Source organism: Macaca nemestrina, chromosome 12 (assembly GCF_043159975.1).
Source record: "Macaca nemestrina isolate mMacNem1 chromosome 12, mMacNem.hap1, whole genome shotgun sequence".
Taxonomy (NCBI): Eukaryota; Metazoa; Chordata; class Mammalia; order Primates; family Cercopithecidae; genus Macaca; species Macaca nemestrina.
The window spans coordinates 101,459,348-101,480,965 of NC_092136.1; the positions used below are offsets into that span (position 1 = coordinate 101,459,348).

At 36.3% G+C, this 21,618-nt stretch overlaps 1 protein-coding gene across 7 annotated transcripts in view; it reads right to left on the reverse strand.

Moving 5' to 3' along the window:
• Positions 1–21,618, reverse strand: part of LOC105466503 (transient receptor potential cation channel subfamily C member 6) — a 256,881-nt gene that overhangs the window by 29,313 nt on the left and 205,950 nt on the right. For all 7 annotated transcript variants that reach the window (XM_011715466.3, XM_011715464.3, XM_011715469.2 and 4 more), the window contains 3 exons: positions 12,176–12,358; positions 9,505–9,669; positions 3,554–3,770 (listed from right to left, as the gene is read on the reverse strand). In XM_011715466.3, coding sequence (XP_011713768.1) covers positions 3,554–3,770; positions 9,505–9,669; positions 12,176–12,358 — 565 coding nt within the window. The remainder of the gene's footprint in view (positions 1–3,553; positions 3,771–9,504; positions 9,670–12,175; positions 12,359–21,618) is intronic.

The window sequence follows — 21,618 nt, forward strand, 5'->3', positions numbered from 1 at the left end:
CTCCCTGTGTTCCTGCTATACGTCCTCTCATTGATTTGAGCTCACTGTTCTGCCTTGTCAACATCTCCTGACACATCAGTTTTGTCATTTAGCCTTTCAACTAAACATTAGATAAATCTGCTTTGTGACTAACAGTGTTGTCCTCTCCCTCAAGCCCACATAACACACCCAACACCTCATCTAAGTAGGCCACTTCTTATTAACATTTCCAGAAAGTACAACAACTTTCTTTCAAGAATAACTTTAAAAAAAATACCAGTGTCAGAAACGGAACCAGGAATCTAACATATGCTACAAAAGCATCAGCTGTCCTGAGTTGTTCATTATTTTCCCTTTAAATAAACACTGTTAGCTAGTCTCTGAAGTCAAATACAAAGACTGGTGGGACAAAAGTTACAAGGAAATTGCTTTTGATTAAAGCCTCATTTAATATTCCCGCATTAGGTTTCTAAGTGAAAAAGGAAAAAATATATATAAAGTTTAAAATAAAACTCAGACGGCCGGGCACGGTGGCTCACGCCAGTAATCCCAGCAGTTTGGGAGGCTGAGGTGAGTGGATCACCTGAGTTTGGGAGTTCCAGAGCAGCTGGACCAACATGGAGAAACCACGTCTTTATTAAAAATACAAAATTAGCCGGGTGTGGTGGTGCATGCCTGTAGTCCCAGCTACTCGGGAGGCTGAGACAGGAGAATTGCTTGAACCCGGGAGGTGGAGTCTGCGGTGAGCCAAGATCATGCCATTGCACTCCAACCTGGGCAGCTAGTGTGAAACTCCGTTTCAAAATAAATAAAATAAAAAATAAATAAAACTAAGACTAGTATGAGGAGGATAATTTATGGTAAAGAATAAAATGAACATGTTATATAAAACATAACTCGCTGAACTTGTGCAGTCTAGTTGTTTTCAAAGCTTTTCATTCCTCCAGCCCCAGGCACGATCTTCCTTCTGTATCCTCCCTCTTAGAGACTGTAGTCACTACCTACTGATCCAAGGCAGAACTAGCAGCTCCTCCCTTCTGATGTGCAATAATCACCAAGTTGTTTGGGGTTTACCTTTTAGGGTGCTCTCAAGTTTATATGTATTTTTATATGTAGAATATAATATGTTCAATTTATTATTTGCCATAAATCATTCTCCTCATACCCCTCTATATAAAATTTAATTTTTAAAATTATTTACCCCTTATAGAAAATTTAATTTTTCAAAGTTTCATCTTGTCCTAAAACAGTCATGTTTTGCCTAATAGGAAATAGCACTCCTATGTAAAAGTGACATATAAACGCTTAGTGAAAAGTTGAATAATAATTATAATTTTCTGAAATTTCTTGAACATGTCCATTGTGCCAAGTACTGTATTATTTACCTTACATATGCTAACACATAAAAAATAAACTATGAGACATGGGCTTTTAGTTTAATAAGATAAAGGCCATGCAAAAGTGATTGTTTATTCTTATTTTAAATCAGACATTAGAAGTGAAATATAATTTCTTTTTATAGCCTCATCAATTAAATTAGAAAAGAATTAGAATAAAATCAAGCCATCTTCTGTGTCCAAGATGTATCATTACTTTGGTGATACAATTCACATTTTATGCCACTATCCATATTTTTCCCTAAAACATATTCAGGAAATGAAGTGATTTGAAAGTTTTGAATAACTCAAATGCTATTGAATTACATTTAAAATATTCCTATGGTAATTTGAAAAATGCTTCTTAATATTTTGGTTGATCATCTCATCAAGCTCCAGCATGAAACCAAGAAGACATGTCCTGCCTTAGAAGTGATACAAAACTGACAATGCTTCTCCAGGTCCCTAAAGAGGGAGATGGGATGTTATGGGGGGAATGGAGAAGTCTGTGGATTATTAAAGGATTTATATGAAAACCCCTGAGCCTAATTTTCTTTACATCTTACATATGTTAACCCGAGGTAGTTTTATGCATAGTCAGGGCCTTAAGTACCATCTGGAATTGAGGATTGCTAGAACTTTACTCAAAACCCAAATACTCCCAGGGATCATACTTTATATTACTGAATGGACATTTCCACTTTGAAATTCCGTGGGCACTTCAAAGTCAATCATAACCTAAACTTTATCAGCTTTTCATTCCTCCAGTCCCAGGCATGGTCTTCCTTCTGTATTCTCCCTCTTAGAGACTGTAGTCACTACCTACTGATCCAAGGCAGAATCCACAGCTCTCCCTTCTGAGGTGCAATAATCACCAAGTTGTTTGGGGTTTACCTATTAGGGTGCTCTCAAGTCCTTTCCCCTAGCTCCTGAGTTCCAGGCCTCATCCTCCTAGCAGGGAGCACTTCCACTGAGTCTCAGCCTCTGGACTCTTTTAAGCCACCCTCTATTTCACAACCACTGTGACCTTTCTAAAACATGATCAGATCAGATCACCAATTGCTGAAAAGCATCCTCTAGCCATTTCTCCACCCTTATCTCCCATCACTCACATCCATAAATGCACCTTGACTCCTTCTCTGCCTAACTCATCATATTCCAAGTGTGCCAGGTGTTGCCGTAGTCTCACATCTCTAATGTTCCCATGCCTTGTAGTATCCTTGTCCCCCAAACAGGTCTAGTTAACATTCTCTGATCCTCAAAGTATCAAATTGAAGGTACTGTCCAGGAAGGGCTTCTTGCCCCCTCCACTTCACAGCCCACCTCAGATTTAGATACTCCCAATCTGTGTATGTTCATAATACCCCAATAACTCCTCAATTACAGCATTTGTCACCTTGAATTTTAATTATTGATTTACTTACTGACCTGCCTCCCAGACTTAACTTCCTTGAGCACAGGCACTATGTCTCATTCACTTTAGTATCCTCATTACTTAACAAAGGCACTTAACAGTCACTGGATTTATTTATTCATAAATGTCGAATTGAAATATCTTTCTTGTTTGTATTATATTTAATGCTACATGTACGATTGATTCTTAAGACAAATAGTATAGCAACTAAGACCATATTCCTTCTCTTCCACTTACCACCCAGGAGTCCTAAAGAAAGTTACTGGATCCTTAGATAAATCCTATAAAACAGATGTGATTATACATTATAGATTAGAAAACTGAGGTGCAGAGAAATGGTGTGATTTGATGTCTATAAAGTGCTTGGAATAATTCTTGGCACATAATAAATGTTCAATAAATGCAAGTGTCTATTAGCTTCAATTCCTGTCAAATCTCAATGTAAAATTGTGGTTGTGTTGAAGCTTGAAATCACAGCTATCTCTCAAAATATGAATGGCATAATAGCTTTGTGTCACTGGTGGGGTGTGATTGATAATATCCTGTTGGTTTTCTTCCTGGGTTTTCCTTGGAAATGCAAAAAAAACGCACAGCATGTGAGAAGACTATGGCACCGATAATGAACCCAAGGAACTGTACTTTAAGAACACAAAGAAAATTATGATGTGCGGTGCATTGTATCATGCTGCATACATTTGTATAACTGATGTGTGAAAGAATCAGTGTCATTCAGTCCAACTGCTAAGACTGCAAAGAAAAAACATGACAGAAAATCAGTCTTTACCTATTACCCAGGATATAATGAGCATCTCCATCCATGAGAAGCAGGATGTTTTCATCCTGAACAGCTGTTTTGCATTATCTGTGCTGGTTTCATTAGGAAGGAGTTTTGTGCCTTCAAATCTGTCAGCTGCATTCATGACAAGCAGTCCCAGAAAAATGGTGAAGGAGGCTGCGTGTGCTACAAACTTCATGAATGGTCCACGCATTATCTTCCCCATCTGCCACAACACACACCAAAAGAAAATCTTAACTTTGTTTTGTACGCTTTGCAAAGCACACGTACATACATGCAAGAATAAACATCTGCATATTCCAACCATCTCCTAATTGTCTATATTTATGCAATTCCTGATAGAGTAATATCTTTATGTTGTTATAAAATTTTGTTCACATTCCTTACCTACATGTGCTGATGTTCTTGATTAATAACGAAATACATGTGTTTTTCTAATAAACGATATTTAAATTCTTAAAATATATAATATTGTTGACAAAATATGGAGCATAATAATGTCAGCATTATTCATATAAAGCAACTAATTTAGTGGGCCTGAGGTATTGAGGAAGTGGCAATGAAAATATGAAACTGAGTCTACTTTGCAAGGTATAGAACCTTGGTGGGTGTCCTCACATATACTCCATTGACAGGCATGCAATTGAGGCCTGAGTGGATGTTGCTATTTTGGTGATCTTGTAAATGCAGTAAAAGTCATGAGTACCAAGAAGAGAACTCCCAAGTGAGGACAGGGCAGCAGGGCAGTTCCTATAGTGTACTGGAACAATGTCCTGGAAGGACACTGGATTTAATGTCTAACATTTTAAGTTCAGGTTCCAGTTTCATTCCCTCATTAGCTGAGTGACAATGAGCACATTTCCTAAATTATGTGAAAACCAGATTCTTATATGAAATATGGGGACAATAAAAGCTAGTGTGCCTTTTATAGTATAAGATTAATTTCTGTCTAAGATGTACAGATCTTCACTTCGGCAGAGTGAGGATCTAGGATATGACTAAGGGGTCTGGACATCCTCTGAAATGAACAAAACTCAAACTGTGTGCACAGTTTCCCCCGCCCTTTAGAAGATGGTCCATAGCTTTCAACAGCTTTTCAAATGAGTTTATTACCACAGAAAACTTTACAAACTAATAAAATGCAACCAACACTTAGTTGGCACTCTTTTAAGTGCTTTACACTGTTAACTTGTAATCATTACAACAATTCAAAAGAGTAGATGCCCTCAAATGCCCACTTTGGATGAAGAAACTGAGGAAGTGAGGTCAAGAAAGTTGTTCAAGGTCACATATCTCATAAGTGGTAGAGCTGGAACTTGGACCCAGGCATTCTTGTCCCTAACTTAATACTTCTATTTGGTTTACAGAATAATTTCATACTTTCTCATCAATGGGCCTACATATGTAAATTATTAGGAATTATCTTTTAAGACTCGGAAAAGATAAATGCTATCATGGAAGGAAAACAATTGGTGTTCTCTATTTCCATAACTTTATTTGTCTATATGGTTTTCAAAATAATAAAACTTAGAGCTGGAACCAATTAACTTATCTTGACATTCTGAATGTTAGGCCAGAAACAGGAGATATTGTATTGTATCTCTCTCTCTCTCTCATGCTGTGTGTGTGTGTGTGTGTGTGTGTGTGTGTGTGTGTGCAGTTGTCCCTAGGTATCCATGAGGGATTGGTTCCAGGTCCTTCCATGGATACTAAACTCTGAGGCTACTCACGTTCCTGATATAAAATCATAATATTTACAAATAACCTATGCATATCTTCCCATATACTTTAATACTGAGATTACTTATAATATATATTATCATGTAAATGCTATGTAAATTTTTGTTATAAGATACATTTTTAAATTGACATATATTTGTACATATTTATGGAGGGTACGCAGTGATGTGTCAATACATACAACATATAGTGATTAGATCAGGGTAATTAGCGTAGCCATCATCTCAAACATCTACCATTTCTTTGTGTTGAGAATATTCAATATCCTGTTCATAGAATAATGCCAAAAGAAGTCTCTACCTGTTCAGCACAGACACAATTGTTTTCAAATGTTTTCAATCTGTGGTTTGTTAAATCTACAGATGCAGAACCCACAGTTACAGAGGGCCAAAGAATAGACATAGACACATAGACACACACACACACACACAGAGTTTTAAGCCAATAGATTCTAGGATTGCAGAGCCAATCCAAAGTTACTTTGTAAAAATTTGCTGTAAAAAAAATGCTTAGATACTATCACCTATGGAATTGATTTAAATTTTTTTGTTTTTTTTAAGATCCTTTTAAAATCTAACTCTCAAGTAATCAAATGATGGCAAAATTAAAACAAATGGTAGAAAAAGTAAGTTTGATTTTCTTCTATTGTCCTTTGCTATTTTTCTTTTTAAATATAAACAGTTAAAAATAAACATCAATGTTATATTTCCATGATGTGTTATACATAAAATTTTAATTCTATAATGTTTTATGTATGATTTGTTTTAACTGCGTATTAAAGTTATTGCAGGAATCCATATCTATCTCATGGGAAAATCCATTATAAATCCTAAACTATTTCTTTTTAAATTCTCAATTTATTTGACTGTTTGGGGAAAACTGGGATTAGAGGCAATGACTGTTAGTGAAATTCATGAAAATGTTATTTATCACCTGCCTGGTTACAGGAAGAATGAGAAGCAGCTTTCAAGGACATCATACAGTAGAGCATAAGTTAAAATAGAACCAAATAAATAACATAAATAGAAAACATGAGGTTGGGGACATAAAATGGAGTTGAAATAAAGCTATCTACATTATTGATATCTGAAAACTCTGGAACCTTAGTTTAACTGTCCCGAACACCTCTAAAGTCAATCTTCAGTTTTCAGGGCAAGGTGTCTGATCTGTGTGCCTGGCCCCTACCTGGCTTCCCTTCTTCCTCCACTGGCCTACTGACCTTTACATAATATTACTCTTCCTTTATTTTATTCTAAAGGGAGTGTCAATCCAGGCATCTTCTTCTGCTTACTAAAAGTCTTAGGGTATTTTTAGGTTTGTTTGTTGGTGTTTTCTTGTTTTGTTTTGTTTTAACAATCAAACAAAAAGCTGGTTGCCTAGAAACTAAAATGGGCATGTTTGAAACCTCATAGCCTTTATTTTTCTTACAAAAGTTGAGAATTATATTTCTCTTTAAACTGAGGGAGATTTTGGCATCTCTCACTAGACTTTAGGAATTGAAGTGAGTTATCCTTTTTAGTAAGATTTGCCATCTATATACTCTGGGATATAGACAAATTTCCAAAAAATAATCGTAAAGGAGGAGAGCTAGATGAAGAAATTGAACAACTGATGTACCTGGAAAATTACTGAGGGTAAGCATTGAAATAAATACTTGTCTTTAAATATTATATGTCAGACTCTTTTTAGGTGTTTATTGATGACTAAATACCTAGCTACTCAACACCACATAGAAATGAAAAAGGTTGAGACTACCTTAAACTAAAATGATTTGTAATTGCAGTGTGACTATTCTTATTATAATGAACAAAAACAAGTGATGTTTGGATTACAGTAGAAGAAAGAGGGCAAGTAAAAACAAAAGGGATTTCAGAAAGGGGAAAAAAGAACATCAACTTTTGTTTCCTATAGCAAAACCAACTTTAAATAGAAATGGGGACTCAGTCACAGTGCATAGGCCTGCAATTTGATCTTATTGATGTTCACGGATATATTGGAAAATCCAAAATTTTTAAAATATATTTGGAATAAAAGCACCAATTTAGCTGAAGCAATCTCCTCCCACAAAAAAATCCTGTGGCCTGTAAAGCATATTTATGTTCATTACAAATGGAAAACTATAAAATAGATTTTATCATCATGACTCAAAGGATAAAAACAGTAAAATTAGGTATTGGATAGGAGAAAAAAATACCTTGACAATGTCCTTTTAATTTGATTATTTGCCTCAATGTTCATAAACGAGGATGGAAAACAGATGCCAGAAAGAAATATGGCCAGGGAAGAAGAAAGAGTAAAGGAAATCAGTTTAATTAGAATTCAATCAAAATTTAAGAAATATGTAACTCTAAGGACTGCCAAAAATAGTCTGTGTCAAAGCACCAGACACTCTGGAATACATTATGCTTTCGAACACACTGGTTATGGAAAAGGAAAATTATTCAGTTTAGGAAAGAGATGATAATTTAACTGGTCACAGAAGGAGAACAGGGATAATTCAAAAACTCCCCCTATTTTAATTCAGTTTAAATCTCGGATGACTCAGGAAATATAAGGAGAAGAAGAAGAAGGAGACTACCTACATAGATATAACTCATGTTCTAGGGAAATACATTTAGAAATGTATTTGTCTAAATTTAAGGGGTACCAGTGCAATTTTGTTACATGAATATACTGCATAGTGGTGAAGTCCTGGCTTTTAGTGTACCAGTCACTCAAATAATATGCACTGTACCCATTAAATAATGTGTCGCCACCTGTCCCTGTTCTGAGCCCCCACTTTTCTAAGTCTCTGATGTCTATCATTCCACACTCCATGTCCATGTACACACATTATTTTTCCAGGCAAAATCTGTCATTTCTAGTAAAAAGGGGAAAAATTTCAACTTTCTAGATGAAAATCTGTACTATAGATGTCATTTCTAGTAAATTGCACTATTTTCATTTTATGTTCTTCATTTATATTTTACGTATCTAAGATACCAAATTTTGGCCTTATATATTTTAAGGGGCAAATGTCTATGATGATGGATTTTACTCTCATGAGAAAAACGTCCAGTTTCCTGTAGTTCCTATCATCATCACTAGAAATAATTAGGATGTTTCCACTGTCTAAAAGGCTTTGCACAAGCTTTCTAGCATGAGTCATTTTGAACAGTCCTTATATGGCTAAAACACCAAAAATATGACAAAGTAATTAGAAAACAATATGTTAGTAATGGTGATGTTTGTGTTTGCGCCCACATATTACAGATGTTTGAAAATGAATCATGCCCATGTGTAAGCACTGGAAGTAACCCAACTGATAGTTCTTTCTACATAGCACATTAATAGATGGTCCAGCAGACATTTAGCCACTAAGCTTCAGATTTATTTCAATCTGCCTCTCCGAGTTCAACAGATCCAGAAATGTGGCTTCAAAAACATAAAGAATAGGCTTGTTAGCAATGCAGGACACAAATTTCTCCACTTGTTAACAGAATGATAGGTCAATATTTCTCAAACCTGTCCTGTCACGCTAATGAAAGGCTAGATCCATCTGAACATAGCATTTTTACCAAAGCATGGGTAGATAGCTTTTGCTAAGAAAATAGGCTATTTTTGCTCTCAGGCTCTGGTGTACTTAGTCCCATATATATATATATATATATATATATATATATTCTTTACTGAAACAAGTATTACACTAGTATTTACATGACTGCCTTTGATTTAAGATTTATCTGGTCATATTAGCTAAAATAAATACAAGACAAAACTTTCATCTCAATTTTTTCCAGAGGAGAAACAGAAAAAGTTTTCATCTTTTAGGATGTCATTTGAAATATATGCTCAATGGTACTATGACCTCATTAAGAAATATAAAAGTATATGCATGGATGTACATAGAGAAAAGAGTAAAAGGAAATAAACTAATATAGTTACTGAGTTTCCTTTCATACATTAACAGTGGTGATATTACAGGTGAATTTTATCTTTTCCACTTTTTTGTTTCCTATAGCAAACATGTATTATTTTATGACAATAAAAGCAAGAAAATTATTTAAGCCCAAACAGGAGTTATTTTATAATATTAAAAACAATAAAGACTACTGAAACTCAACTATAATTCCTTAAATTTTCACTCTGAAGGTAAGTTTTTTTCCCCACTTAAGACATTCTTCTAGTAGATAATAGAGGTGTAGGCTTCACATACATACCTTGCTGCATGGAGCAAACCAGTAAATGAGAGCCAAGAAGGGCAGTCCAATGGCAACAGCAAGGACCACAAGGAACTTGACCGCCATTGTCTGCTGTCGTAAACCAGAAAGATTCTCATACCAAATGGAGAGAAGTTGCTGTTGGCAGTTTGGATGAGCTACAAACTAGCAGGGAAGTGACAAAACATTTAAGTTTGATTAAAGAAAGGTTCAGCATAAATGATTTTCATGTGTTCTAATAGTTCCATGCTTTCCAATGAAATATATTGTTAGAATTAAAGAGCAAACATAAAACATCAAATTAACAGGCAACAAGCAAATGGGAAAAGGTTCTAATATGTTTTACATAAATTTGAAGATTCCAATTTATCAAGCTTTTCCTTTATAACAAACAAGCTTTCTTTCAAAGCACAGAAAAAATTTTAATGGATTATAAAAAGATTAATCTACATTTTATGTAGAGCTCTTATGATTATATAGTTTTTCATCTAGAAAGAGATCGTATTAACTCAGGTGCCTAAATACTTTTTAAAAAATATCACCTTTCCTGCATTGACCTACAATGTCACACAGTTAATACTAAATTCCCATTTGTATATGGGTCTGTTTCTGGACTGCCTATTTTATTCTATTGATCTCTCCTTTTATTCTTGTGCCAAGAACTCTTTCAATTAAGAAGACTTAAATTTTCAATATTTATTTTTTGAGGGAATCTTTAAATTCTCATGTATTTATTTTTACAACTGAAACATACATATGGCAGAGTTATTTAATATACAAAAAGCAATATCCCAAAATAAAAATTGGTAAAGATATTAAAAAGTTACAATATTTAATATTAATATAAAATATGACAAAGGGCAGGTTATATAAAAGAACTACAAGTGACTCTTAAGGGTGATTAACCTCAAAGACAGTTTGAGAGGTAGGTAGAAAACGGAGTTAAGTCTAAAACAAGATAGAATGTTTATCTACTCAGAATGGTAAAGTTAGATAAAACCCACTGTGGGTGGAAGAAATAGGCCCTGTCACACACTGTTGGTGTTTATGGAAACTGGTACATCATTTTTGAAGGGAAACCTAGCAAATGTTTGGAAACCTAAAAATAAAAATTGACATATTAATTCCACATCTAAGAATTTTTGTTTACAAGTAAAAGTCATGCAAGTAAGCAAGCTATATGAACAAATGTTTACTGTATAAAAAATAAAAATCTAATAACAAAAATCTGAAAATTATAATAAACATCCCTAAATAGTAAACAGATGTGAATATAATGAGATAACAATACAACCTTTAAAAAGATAAAGTGGACATTTATTGACTGTAATGTAAAGTTATCCAAGAAAGAAATTTGTGTATAGAAACATAACAATGGTTCATTATTCTCCCTTCAGAACTGGAAAAATTGGGAGGAGACATGTTTATACTATTTGAAAACTTACCATAAGCATATGTTACTTTTATTAGAAAAACCTACCTTTAAAAGCTATCTATCTATCTATCTATCTATCTATCTATCTATCTATCTATCTATTTATTTTGAGAGAGAGTCTCGCTCTGTCACCCAGCCTGGAGTACAGTGACATGATCTTGGCTCACTGCAACCTCTGCCTCCAGAGTTCAAGCGATCCTCCCACCTCAGCCTCCCTAGTAGCTGAGACTGTAGGTGCATGCCACCACACCCAGCTAATTTTTGTAGTTTTAGTAGAGACGGGGTTTCAGTACGTTGCCTAGGCTGGTCTCCAACTCCTGACGTCAAGTGATCCACTCGCCTCTGCCTCCCAAAGAGCTGGGATTACAGGCATGAGCCATTGTGCCCGGCCAGCTTTTTAAAAGATACCTCACATAATCTAAGAAAGCAGAGAATGGGACCAATGCTTGAAGACGGAGACTAAAAATATTTCACAAATAAAAATGCAGCTGGTGGAAAGTCTAATGTGGCAAAGAAGGAATTGAAGGCATTATTGGAAAACAGGAAGAAATGGGAAAATGGAATTGAGTCTCAAATAATGATGTTCCTGTCTTATAACAAATGTTTTAGAATTTGGATTCATAAAGTCATTGTTATATCATTAGCCCAGTCAAAGAAAGTGGCAATCCCTGTAAGGTTCTACATAAATACGTCTAGATTTTAAAGACGACTGGCATTTAGTGTAGGTAAAGTACCTCACAACTAGTATAGATGCTTATGATTTGTTAGAGAATCTGCCTAGTGCAACTGTTAGAAAATCCCGGCTGGACACTGTGCCTCACGCCTGTAATCCCAGCACTTTGGGAGGCTGAGGTGGGCGGATCAGGAGGTCAGGAATTGAAGACCAGCCTAGGCAACGTAGTGAAACCCCGTCTTTACTAAAAATACAAAAAATCAGCTGGGCACTGTGGTGGGCGCCTGTAGTCCCAGCTACTCGGGAGGCCGAGGCAGGAGAATGGCGTGAACTCAGAAGGCGGAGCTTGAAGTGAGCCGAGATCGCACTACTGTACTCCAGCCTGGGCAACAGAGCGAGACTCCGTCTCAAAAAACAAAACAAAACAAAACAAAAAAAAAAAAAAAGAAAGAAAAGAAAGAAAAAAGTAAATCCCAGCTTAATCTAAAAATATCAACCCTTTATCCTTATTTAGCACTAACAAGAACCAAAATAATGTAAATAGGCTTCATGCCTGACCTTACTTTTTTTACTTCATATTTAATGGCAAGTTTTAAACGGCTGAGATTTGGGCGACCGTGATCACCACTCTGGAGCGTTTCAACATCCCCATTCAGAATGGCCTCGACTTCTTCAGTGTTTCTGCACAGATCAAGGAGTCCGACAACAAAGTCTTTGCACTGCATTGACAGTTTTTTGTAGTCATTCTAAGAAAGACAAAGCAAAACAAAAGCAATAATGGAGAATAGCTCGTTTCACTATGCTTCAGAGACTTGAAGGATTTTACACTTCAGGGGAAACATTCTACTTTTTTTTTTTTTTTTTTTTTTTTTTTGAGACGGAGTCTCACTCTATCGCCCAGGCTGGAGTGCAATGGCGCGATCTCGGCTTACTGCAAGCTCCGCCTCCCGGGTTCACGCCATTCTCCTGCCTCAGCCTCCAGAGTAGCTGGGACTACAGGCGCCCGCCACCACGTCCGGCTAATTTTTGTATTTTTAGTGGAGACGGGGTTTCACCGTGTTAGCCAGGATGGTCTCGATCTCCTGACCTCATGATCCGCCCGCCTTGGCCTCCCAAAAGTGCTAGGATTACAGGCGTGAGCCACCGCACCCGAGAAACATTCCATTTTTAGTTTTACTGTTCATTTATCATATTTCAATTGCAGTTTCTGCTGACCTCTAAAATATTTTAGCACATGAAGATTTTCTTCATACCCTCAAAAAGGAAATTTATCTAAAGCATAACCAAAGTTATTTAAAAAGGAGTATGCTGGCCAGGTGTGGTGGCTCCCGCCTGTAATCCCCTCACTTTGGGAGGCTGAAGTGGGCAGATCACTTGAGCCCAGAAGTTGGAGACCAGCCTGAGCAACAGGGCAAAACCCTGTCTCTAAGCATTAGGAGATATACCTAATGTAAATGATGAGTTAATCGGTGCAGCACACCAACATGGCACATGTATACATATGTAACAAACCTGCACGTTGTGCACATGTACCCTAGAACTTAAAGTATAATTTTTAAAAAATACAGAAAAAATTAGCCATGAGTGGTGGTGTGTTCCTGTAGTCCCAGCTACTCAGGAGGCTGAGATGGGAGGATCACCCGGGCAGGTTGAGGCTGCAGTGATCCATGATTGTGCCACTGCCACTCCAGCCTGGGCAACAAAGCGAGACCCTGTCTCAAAAAAAAAAAAAAAAAAAAAAAAGAGTATGGTGTACCAAACTCACCTATTGATTCAGAAGAAATAAAAAATAACCAACTTTTTCCACAGCATGATCATAGGACCTCTGCATATATCATCTCCTTCATGGGCACAACTTCATCAGTTAGGCATGCAATATACATTTAATAGGTCTTTGGAAGACCTTGTAAACTGTGTTAGTAAACTTGAGAAGCATAGAACATTTGGAAAGTTTCCAGAGAAGAGCAAGTACATGTCTATTTAACAGATTTTAATTGAAGAACTTTGTACGGCAGGCACAGCCTCAAAAGATGAAATCTAGACACAGAGTCTGCAATTTGAGACTCATCTCTTTAGAGAAAAGAAAGTTTAATGAAACACTGTTGTAGTTTTGTAGTTTGCTGCTGATGACCTAATACTCTATTGGGAAGACTTAAATTGTGCAGGTCACATTCAGATTACCATAAACTCATGTCATGCTTCTATATGGCATCATTTTACATCTTCATTCATGCCTTTCTAACATTTCCTCCCTCTATTTTCTTACACTAAGACCACCTATAACTAAATGCTAATCAAGAAAGCCTATTAGCAGGGGTGTTCAATCTTTTGGCTTCCCTGGGCTACATTGGAAGAAGAATTGTCTTGGGCCACACATAAAACACACTAACACTAATGATAGCTGATGAACTTAAAACATTTTCACAAAGAAATCTCACAATGTTTTTAGAAAATTTACAAATTTGTGTTGAGCTGCATTCAAAACCATCCTGGGCCTCATGTTCAACCCACATGTCCCTGGGGTGTGGGTTGGACAAACTTGAGCTAGAGCTTATTGTATTGCAGGTGGATGGTATTATCTCATTTAATCTTTACAATTGCTCAGGTTGAATTGTGTGTCCAAAATCATGCAGCTAGTAAGCACCAAAATCAAGCTTTAACCCTAAATCTTCTTGGCCCCAAGCCTTTTGCCTTTGGGATAATGCCACTTTATCTCTCTTATTTGCAGAGTGCTTTTCTACTTTGATTTTTGAAACAACTGAGGGGGCAAGCAGAGCAAATACTGTTACCATTTTGCACATGAAAAAACTAAGGTTCTTACACAGCTTCAATGACAGACTTTTCTCTTAAACCCAGCGCTGCAGATTTAAAGTTAATTGTCTCCTCTTCCTGAAACCAGTGTGTTGTAGGATGAAAAGATTTCTTTGGAAAGATCCAGAGAAATATATGTGATTCTGGATGTCAGTTAATAAGGCCATATTTAGGGGGTGTCTGCATGGAGAACAGCTTAATACTAGGTATGTGTAAGGTACCTGCTTGGGCTCCTTTCTGTAAATCATGCCAAAAGTGAGTATCAGTGCAGTTTAGTAACTGCTAAACAGGCTACAATTCGCTAAAATGCAGGTCCAAAAAGATTCCAGAAAAGCAAATTGATAAAGCAAATTGTGTCTTACTTGAGAATGTCTAGCTGAAAATGGCTCAAACTACTTATAAACAGACATCTAGGCAGATAGTATATAGAGTGTTACAAGGAAATGGCTTTGCCCATTTTATAAAATAGTCTGTTAGGGCCCTGGGGACAAACTCTTAGACACGGAGGTACATATTTGTCCGTGTCCACTATACTATAGTAGTTACGACTTGGTAGCTTAGAGCTGGATACATGTAATCAAATCCCAACTCTTTTACTTATGAGCTATGTAACCTTTAATAAGTCAGAAGCAGTCTATCAGGTAGGGGTTCTTATTACTCTCATTTTACAGATAAGAACAGTGAGGTTTAGTGAGATTAAATAAGTATTAAAGAGATTATGCATGCCAAGGACTTAGCATGGTTGTGAGCATTTAGCAAGCATTCGATAAAGGGTAACTACTTTATTTTACATCATCAAAGAGAAGATCTGAAAACAGGCCATCACTTGACATTCAAAACATACCATGGAGCTAAGACAAAATTTAATGCACCTGGCTTCTCTGGAATGTAGAGTTCAAGTATAGTGAATTCTTAGTCCTTTTAAAAGCAACAAAGTAATTGTCAAAATCAGTGCTCTCTAGAATTCTAAGAAAGCTCAGATATATTTAGATATTGGAAAAGAACGTATGATCTTACAAATGTAGGTAACACTTTTTTAAAGCAGAAACCACATGGACTGAAAAAGTAAAGTGCAAGAGTTTTGTGGTATTTAATACCTTAATCTATAAATTTCTGTCCAATTCATCACTAATTCCTAAGACATTTTCTTAAGCAAAAATACCTATTGAAAAAGAGAGAGAAAGAAAGAATAAGACTATGATTTCAGAAATATGTACTTTTTCTACTTGGGAAATCATTTACAAATATTTTCCTATTTTAAGTTATTGACATTACTATTAATTCATATTTTCAGTAACTGACATGTAAGCTCCTCAAATACAACGTTGGTGGTAGTTCATTAGCTAGAATGCAGCACTATGATGTTGGTTCCGTGAGAGGAAAAGTGAAGTTGGTGGGTTAACTTAATTCTGGGTCATGTCTTTGGATCACACACCTACACCGTACGTTCATTAATCAGATATGGGTGCTTGCCTATTAACCTTTGAAAAGTTGAAAAGAGATAAATCATAGTGGGCTAATGAAACACAGTTTAGAAACTACAAAAAAATACCCCTGTTAAAATGATCATTTCGAAAGTTTCTCTTAGCTGGATTTTAAATAATGTTATGATGTGTGATTTTAATCTCTGGCTCTTCTTTCTATATAAAGAATGAAGTTTACTTCATAGAAATTAACAGGGTAGAGAAAAATGTATGCCTTGATTCTCAGTAATCTACTATGTGGGCTTTGGAGATGGCAGACCTGGGTTTGAAACTTACTAGCTACGTGACTTTAGATAAATGATTTAATCTCTTAAAGCTTCTAACCCTCATGTTTAAAAAGGGAATAATATTAGTACCCATGAATTAGGGTTGCTGTGAAGATTTTACAAGACAATGAATGCCAACTTCCTGGCACGGGGTAGTGCAGATCAATGGTAATTATAATTATTACTGTCTTCATTATTTCACAAACAGTATCTAGCTCTTTGCAGTCCCCATCACAAAGCTATGCTATCAAATATCAAGTCATGTTGGAATTCCTGGATATCATCTGCAAATGTTGGAAATAAAACAATTATTCATGTATTTTCACAACAAATAGTTTATGCACAGCACTGTGATAGATACCACTCTCTTACTAAGATGGGAGTTTGTAAAATGAGATTACATATGTGAAGAGTAAGCATATTAGTCCCTTCCTCTTTCTCAGTCAGCAACAGAGGCACTGACACTCAAGAACTACCTGAGACTGGGTGATTTATAAAAAAGAGAGGTTTAATTGGCTCATGGTTCTATGGGCTATACAGGCTTCTGCTTCTGGAGAGGCCTCAGGAAACTTACAATCATGGCAGAAGGCAAAGGGGAAGCAAGCAGCTTCTCCACGTGGCAGCAGGAGAGAGACAGAGTGAAGGGGGAAGTGCCACACACTTCACACACATCAAATTTCATGAGAACTCACTCACTAGCATGAGAATAGCAAGAGGAAAATCCATCCCCATGACGCAGTCATCTCCCACCAGGCCCACCCTCCAATTAGACATGAGATTTGGGCAGGGACACAAATCCAAACCATATCAGTAAGATGAGTGTATAATACTATGATATATACAATGTTGCATTGGCCAGCCATGCTTCTTGGGACCAAGTGTAACTCTGGGGCTGGCTTGCTCCTCAGGATAAATGTCACCAGATGGCACACTGATCATGGAGCTCTGTGGTGATGATTAACAAGCATTTATAAAGCATCTACTATGTGGGATTCTGAGGATATAAAAGTTAATCAGGCACTATTCTATAGAAAAGGTAAAAAGAAATGGAATACAATTTCAAAACAAGAATTGAAGAAAAACATTTTCCTAGATATGTCAGGTTTTTTCTATTGATTGTTGCCATCAGCAGTGGCTGCTTAGTTAATATAGTGTTTGGTTATATACACTTAGCATAATGTCTGATTAGCTTTCACTCTTGCCTTTGCATAAGAATTTTCAGGTCCCATTGAAGCTACGAAGCTTGGAGAGCAGCGATGAAGGTAAAGAGTTTCAGGGGCTGGGGTTGCTCTTCAAGCAAACTGTTGCACTTAACTCCCTCCCTAACTGTTGACTTGTCACAGACCTACAGTCCTATGAGAATGAGATTTTCTCTGCCCATCTGTTTCAAACTACAATAGGACATTCAAAGACAATAACACACATACACACACACACACCCCCATATCACTTTATTGCATTTATTGGTTTATGTTTCTGCCTCTCTTGAATAGACTCAATATCCTTCAAGACAAGGATTATATCTTACTCACCTTTGAATCCTCCCAACCTAGCATGGTGTGAAGTACATAGTAGGTAATCAACACATTTTGCTAACTGATGTAACGAAAGGAACATAGCTGAGTAGAAAGCATACCTGGATTTGAATTTCTGCCCTGCCACTTAAATAACTATATGACCTTGAAAAGGTTATTTCATTTGCTGGCCTTCTCCTAATTTCACGTCATTATGGACAACTTAAATTTTGCTATAGCAGAGTGTAAATAACAGAATAATTCATAAAGCTCAGCTAAGGTACACTTTCTTCTTCCTCTTTGGTCAGGATCCAAGCTCTCTTCTTCTGGAGCTGTGATTCTGCCTCACAGACTATTTTGCATGTGACACCCTTTGTCAGCCTGTTAAGGTCTGATAACAGTCACATCATCTTTGTCCCAACAAAAAGTACTTTTGAAAGCAGCCATTTTCTTGGAGGATAGTTATCTTTGAAACAATGCCAGGCATTTTTTGAATATTATACACATAGCAACAGTTTAAAAACAGATACGGCGGGAGCTTCTCTACTCTTCCTCTTTCTCAGAGTCAGCAGCAGAGGCATCTGGAGGGCCATGTGCACATCCGTGCGCAGACCTCTAGGAAGATGTAAAGGAGCTGGAAGACCTCCAGAAAAGCTCTCTATCCAGAATGACAGAGAAGAGGACGATTCCTGCTGTATAAAAGAGGCGATTTTTTTCCCCTTTTTAATTTTTATTTTAAGTTCTGGGATACAGGTGCAGAACGTACAGGTTTGTTACATAGGTATATATGTGCCATGGTGGTTTGCTGCACCTACCCACCTGTCATCTAGGTTTTAAGCCCCGCATGCATTAGGTATTTGTCCTAATGCTCTCCCTCCCATTGTCCCCTACCCTCTGACAAGCCCCAAAAGAGAGGATTTTTAAGGGGAACAAAAGGAAACCTTGTGTGTCACTACAAAGACACAAACCTAAAAGGTAAATAGGTTCAAAAAAAGAGGGAATTAGAGACGTAAGTCATAGACACATACTGAGAACTAAAAAGAAATTAAGATTGCTGGGGAATGTATTTGTGGACAAGACCATCCCTGGTATTGATCTCCTTGTCTTTAAGTCTGTTATCCCTTATTTGAATGAAAACTCAAGTCAAGGAGAGAAACCAAGAGCTTTTGCTGTCCTTCTTTGGTATCAAAACCAGTCAAAGTTTTGGGTTTTCTGTTTTTTACTGAGTTTGTGTGTGTTGCCAAAATTGTCTTAACCCAATTTTAAGCTTAAGATGGCTGAGGTCTCATGCTACCAAAACCTAAAACTATTTATAAAGATTCAGTATAAAAATTGAATTTGAATGGGTAAAAATATTTATTATATTTCCCCAGTTTCTTTTAAAACCTGCAACTCCCCAACATCTCTTGGTTTTCTTCTTGTTCCTGTGGCTTCACCTAATTGTTAGATTTCTCTGCTGAGGTCTGGTGTCACCTCTGCTTGGAACCAGCTATACATGTGGTGATATGAGTAACAAAAAATTTAGGCTTAGAAGGTTCAAGGCACAGGATAAAACTGCCTCGGAAACCCAGTAACATCTCCCATGGTCTCTTTTGTTAATGGACTATGGGTTATGGTAGTAGGAGACAGTTTGGAAGATGCTTAGAAAAGCAAGCTATATATTGGAGCTTATAAAATCTTTATGAAAAGTCTCATTCTCTGACTGTCATAAAATAGATGAATCGTCTTCACACAGAGGTACATGAATACTTTCCAAGGAGCTGTAGAATATGGACAAATTTTAGGGAATCAATTTGCAGATCTTCAGCTTTCCTAAAATGGATTTCCTTGAAAATGCATCTTTGGCTCACCCACCCACCCATGTAGCAAACAAAAGAGAGTCCCCCTTTAAACAACAGACAGTCCCCCTTGTATAGTATCCAGGTACTATAAACCCTGAAGGGCTTCCTGTATTTCCCTGAATAAATACACACTTCTGCTGAAGATGACGCTTAGTGATAGAAATGCAGCACCGTGGCTCATGTTAGGATGTTCTGATTTCAGATGGCGAGTGCAGGGTGGAGACAGAAACAAAGGCCATTTTTAATGACTTTTCCCCTTCATTTGCCAACAATTGTCAAAGAATGAACACTTCTTGAGTGAGAGTCCAGAAAGAGTTAGGCAAAGACAGCATCAGTAGGGAATACCGAATACCAAACAATGCTTTGTCAAGTATTGAAATGTAAATTATTCCTTATATTATTCTTAATATCTTTCAGATGTATCATTAGCTAGAAAAGAAAAGTGTCTCAAACAGGTAAAGCAGAAAAGCTTAGTAAGAGTGATTATTTTAAATGTGACTTGGAATGGTTTACAGAATTCAAAATTTTTACAGGAAAATGGTCAAAACCCATGGATGAAACTTACATGTGATTTCTTTGTGATTTAGAATTTTAATCCAGTAAGATAGTTATCAAATCATATCTAGAAATATTTATTCCTACTACTATTTATCCTCTTTTAATTTTTATTCTATAAAATCTTTAATAATTTATATATCCTATTAACAAAGACTAAAATAACATACTGGTTGCCATACCAACTAATTTTTAGCTACATATACATAGATATATATAAATTGTGTATATATACATATTTTATATTGTATATATATACACACACACATTTTTCTTTCCTTAAATATATAGCAAAAGCGTGAACATGATTAATACCACTAAAAAATACATCCAATAAGAATTGTGTCACATAGTTAAAATTTATTTTTCAAAAAATTTTTTTTTTGAGACACAGTCTCATTCTGTCACCCAGACTGGAGTGCAGTGGCATGATATCAGTTCACTGCAACCTCCGCCTCCCAGGTTCAAGTGATTATCCTGCCTCAGCCTCCTGCGTAGCTGGGATTACAGGTGCACGCCACCATGCCCAGCTAATTTTTTTGTATTTTTAGTAGAGACAGGTTTTACCATGTTGGTCAGGCTGGTCTCAAACTCCTGACCTCGTGATCCGCCCGCCTCAGCCTCCCAAAGTGCACGGATTACAGGCATGAGCCCCTGCGCTTGGCCCATATTAATTAATTTTAACAACTGGGTTTATTTTTGTAGTTTTTGATCTAATATGCTAATAATAGATATAGTGACAACTCTTTCCAGAGTATTTTCAATATCTAGAGCCTTTTAGCAAAAGGAAATGAAACAAATTCTACAATTTCATATATATGTGTGTTATATGTATTTTATTTATATATATTATATATGTTGATATCTATATAAAGCAATTTTAAGAGACTTTACAATAATAAAAAGCTATAATATGAGGAATCATAGTTGTGAAGGAAATTGGACTGAAAATATAACCTCAGGAGTAAAAGGAAAGATGCAGCTATTCTGAACATTAAAGATGTTGTTCGCTTAGTTGATGGTGGGCATGAAATCATTATAACATTTAGAGTCCTTTGCATGTATCTGAAGGAGAATTCAAGAGTTCTATTCTTAAATGGCAATATGTATACCATGCAGAAATCATATCCCTTAAAAACATTTATACTTACAGAAGACAAAAAAATAGATATTAATTTTAAACTGTGCAAATGAACACATGAACAGAGTTTTTCAAACATCTTTCAGACAGAAAGGGAGAAAAATACATACATACATACATACATACATACATACATACCTACCTACCTACCTACCTACCAACCATGAACAGGGAGGATCTCCTGTGGCCAATACAATCTCTCAGGTCTCTGTGAGGCTGACCACGCCTAAGCTATCCAGCCTCAGTGACATTTATTTCCTGAGACTCTAAGGGAGTTGACTATTTAAAAAGATTAAAAAGAAAAAAAAAAAAAGACCAAAAGGGTATGTGCTGGCATGTTTGTAGTATATCAGTGTTTATTTCTTGAGGGCCAAAATTAGGAATGATTTTTAAA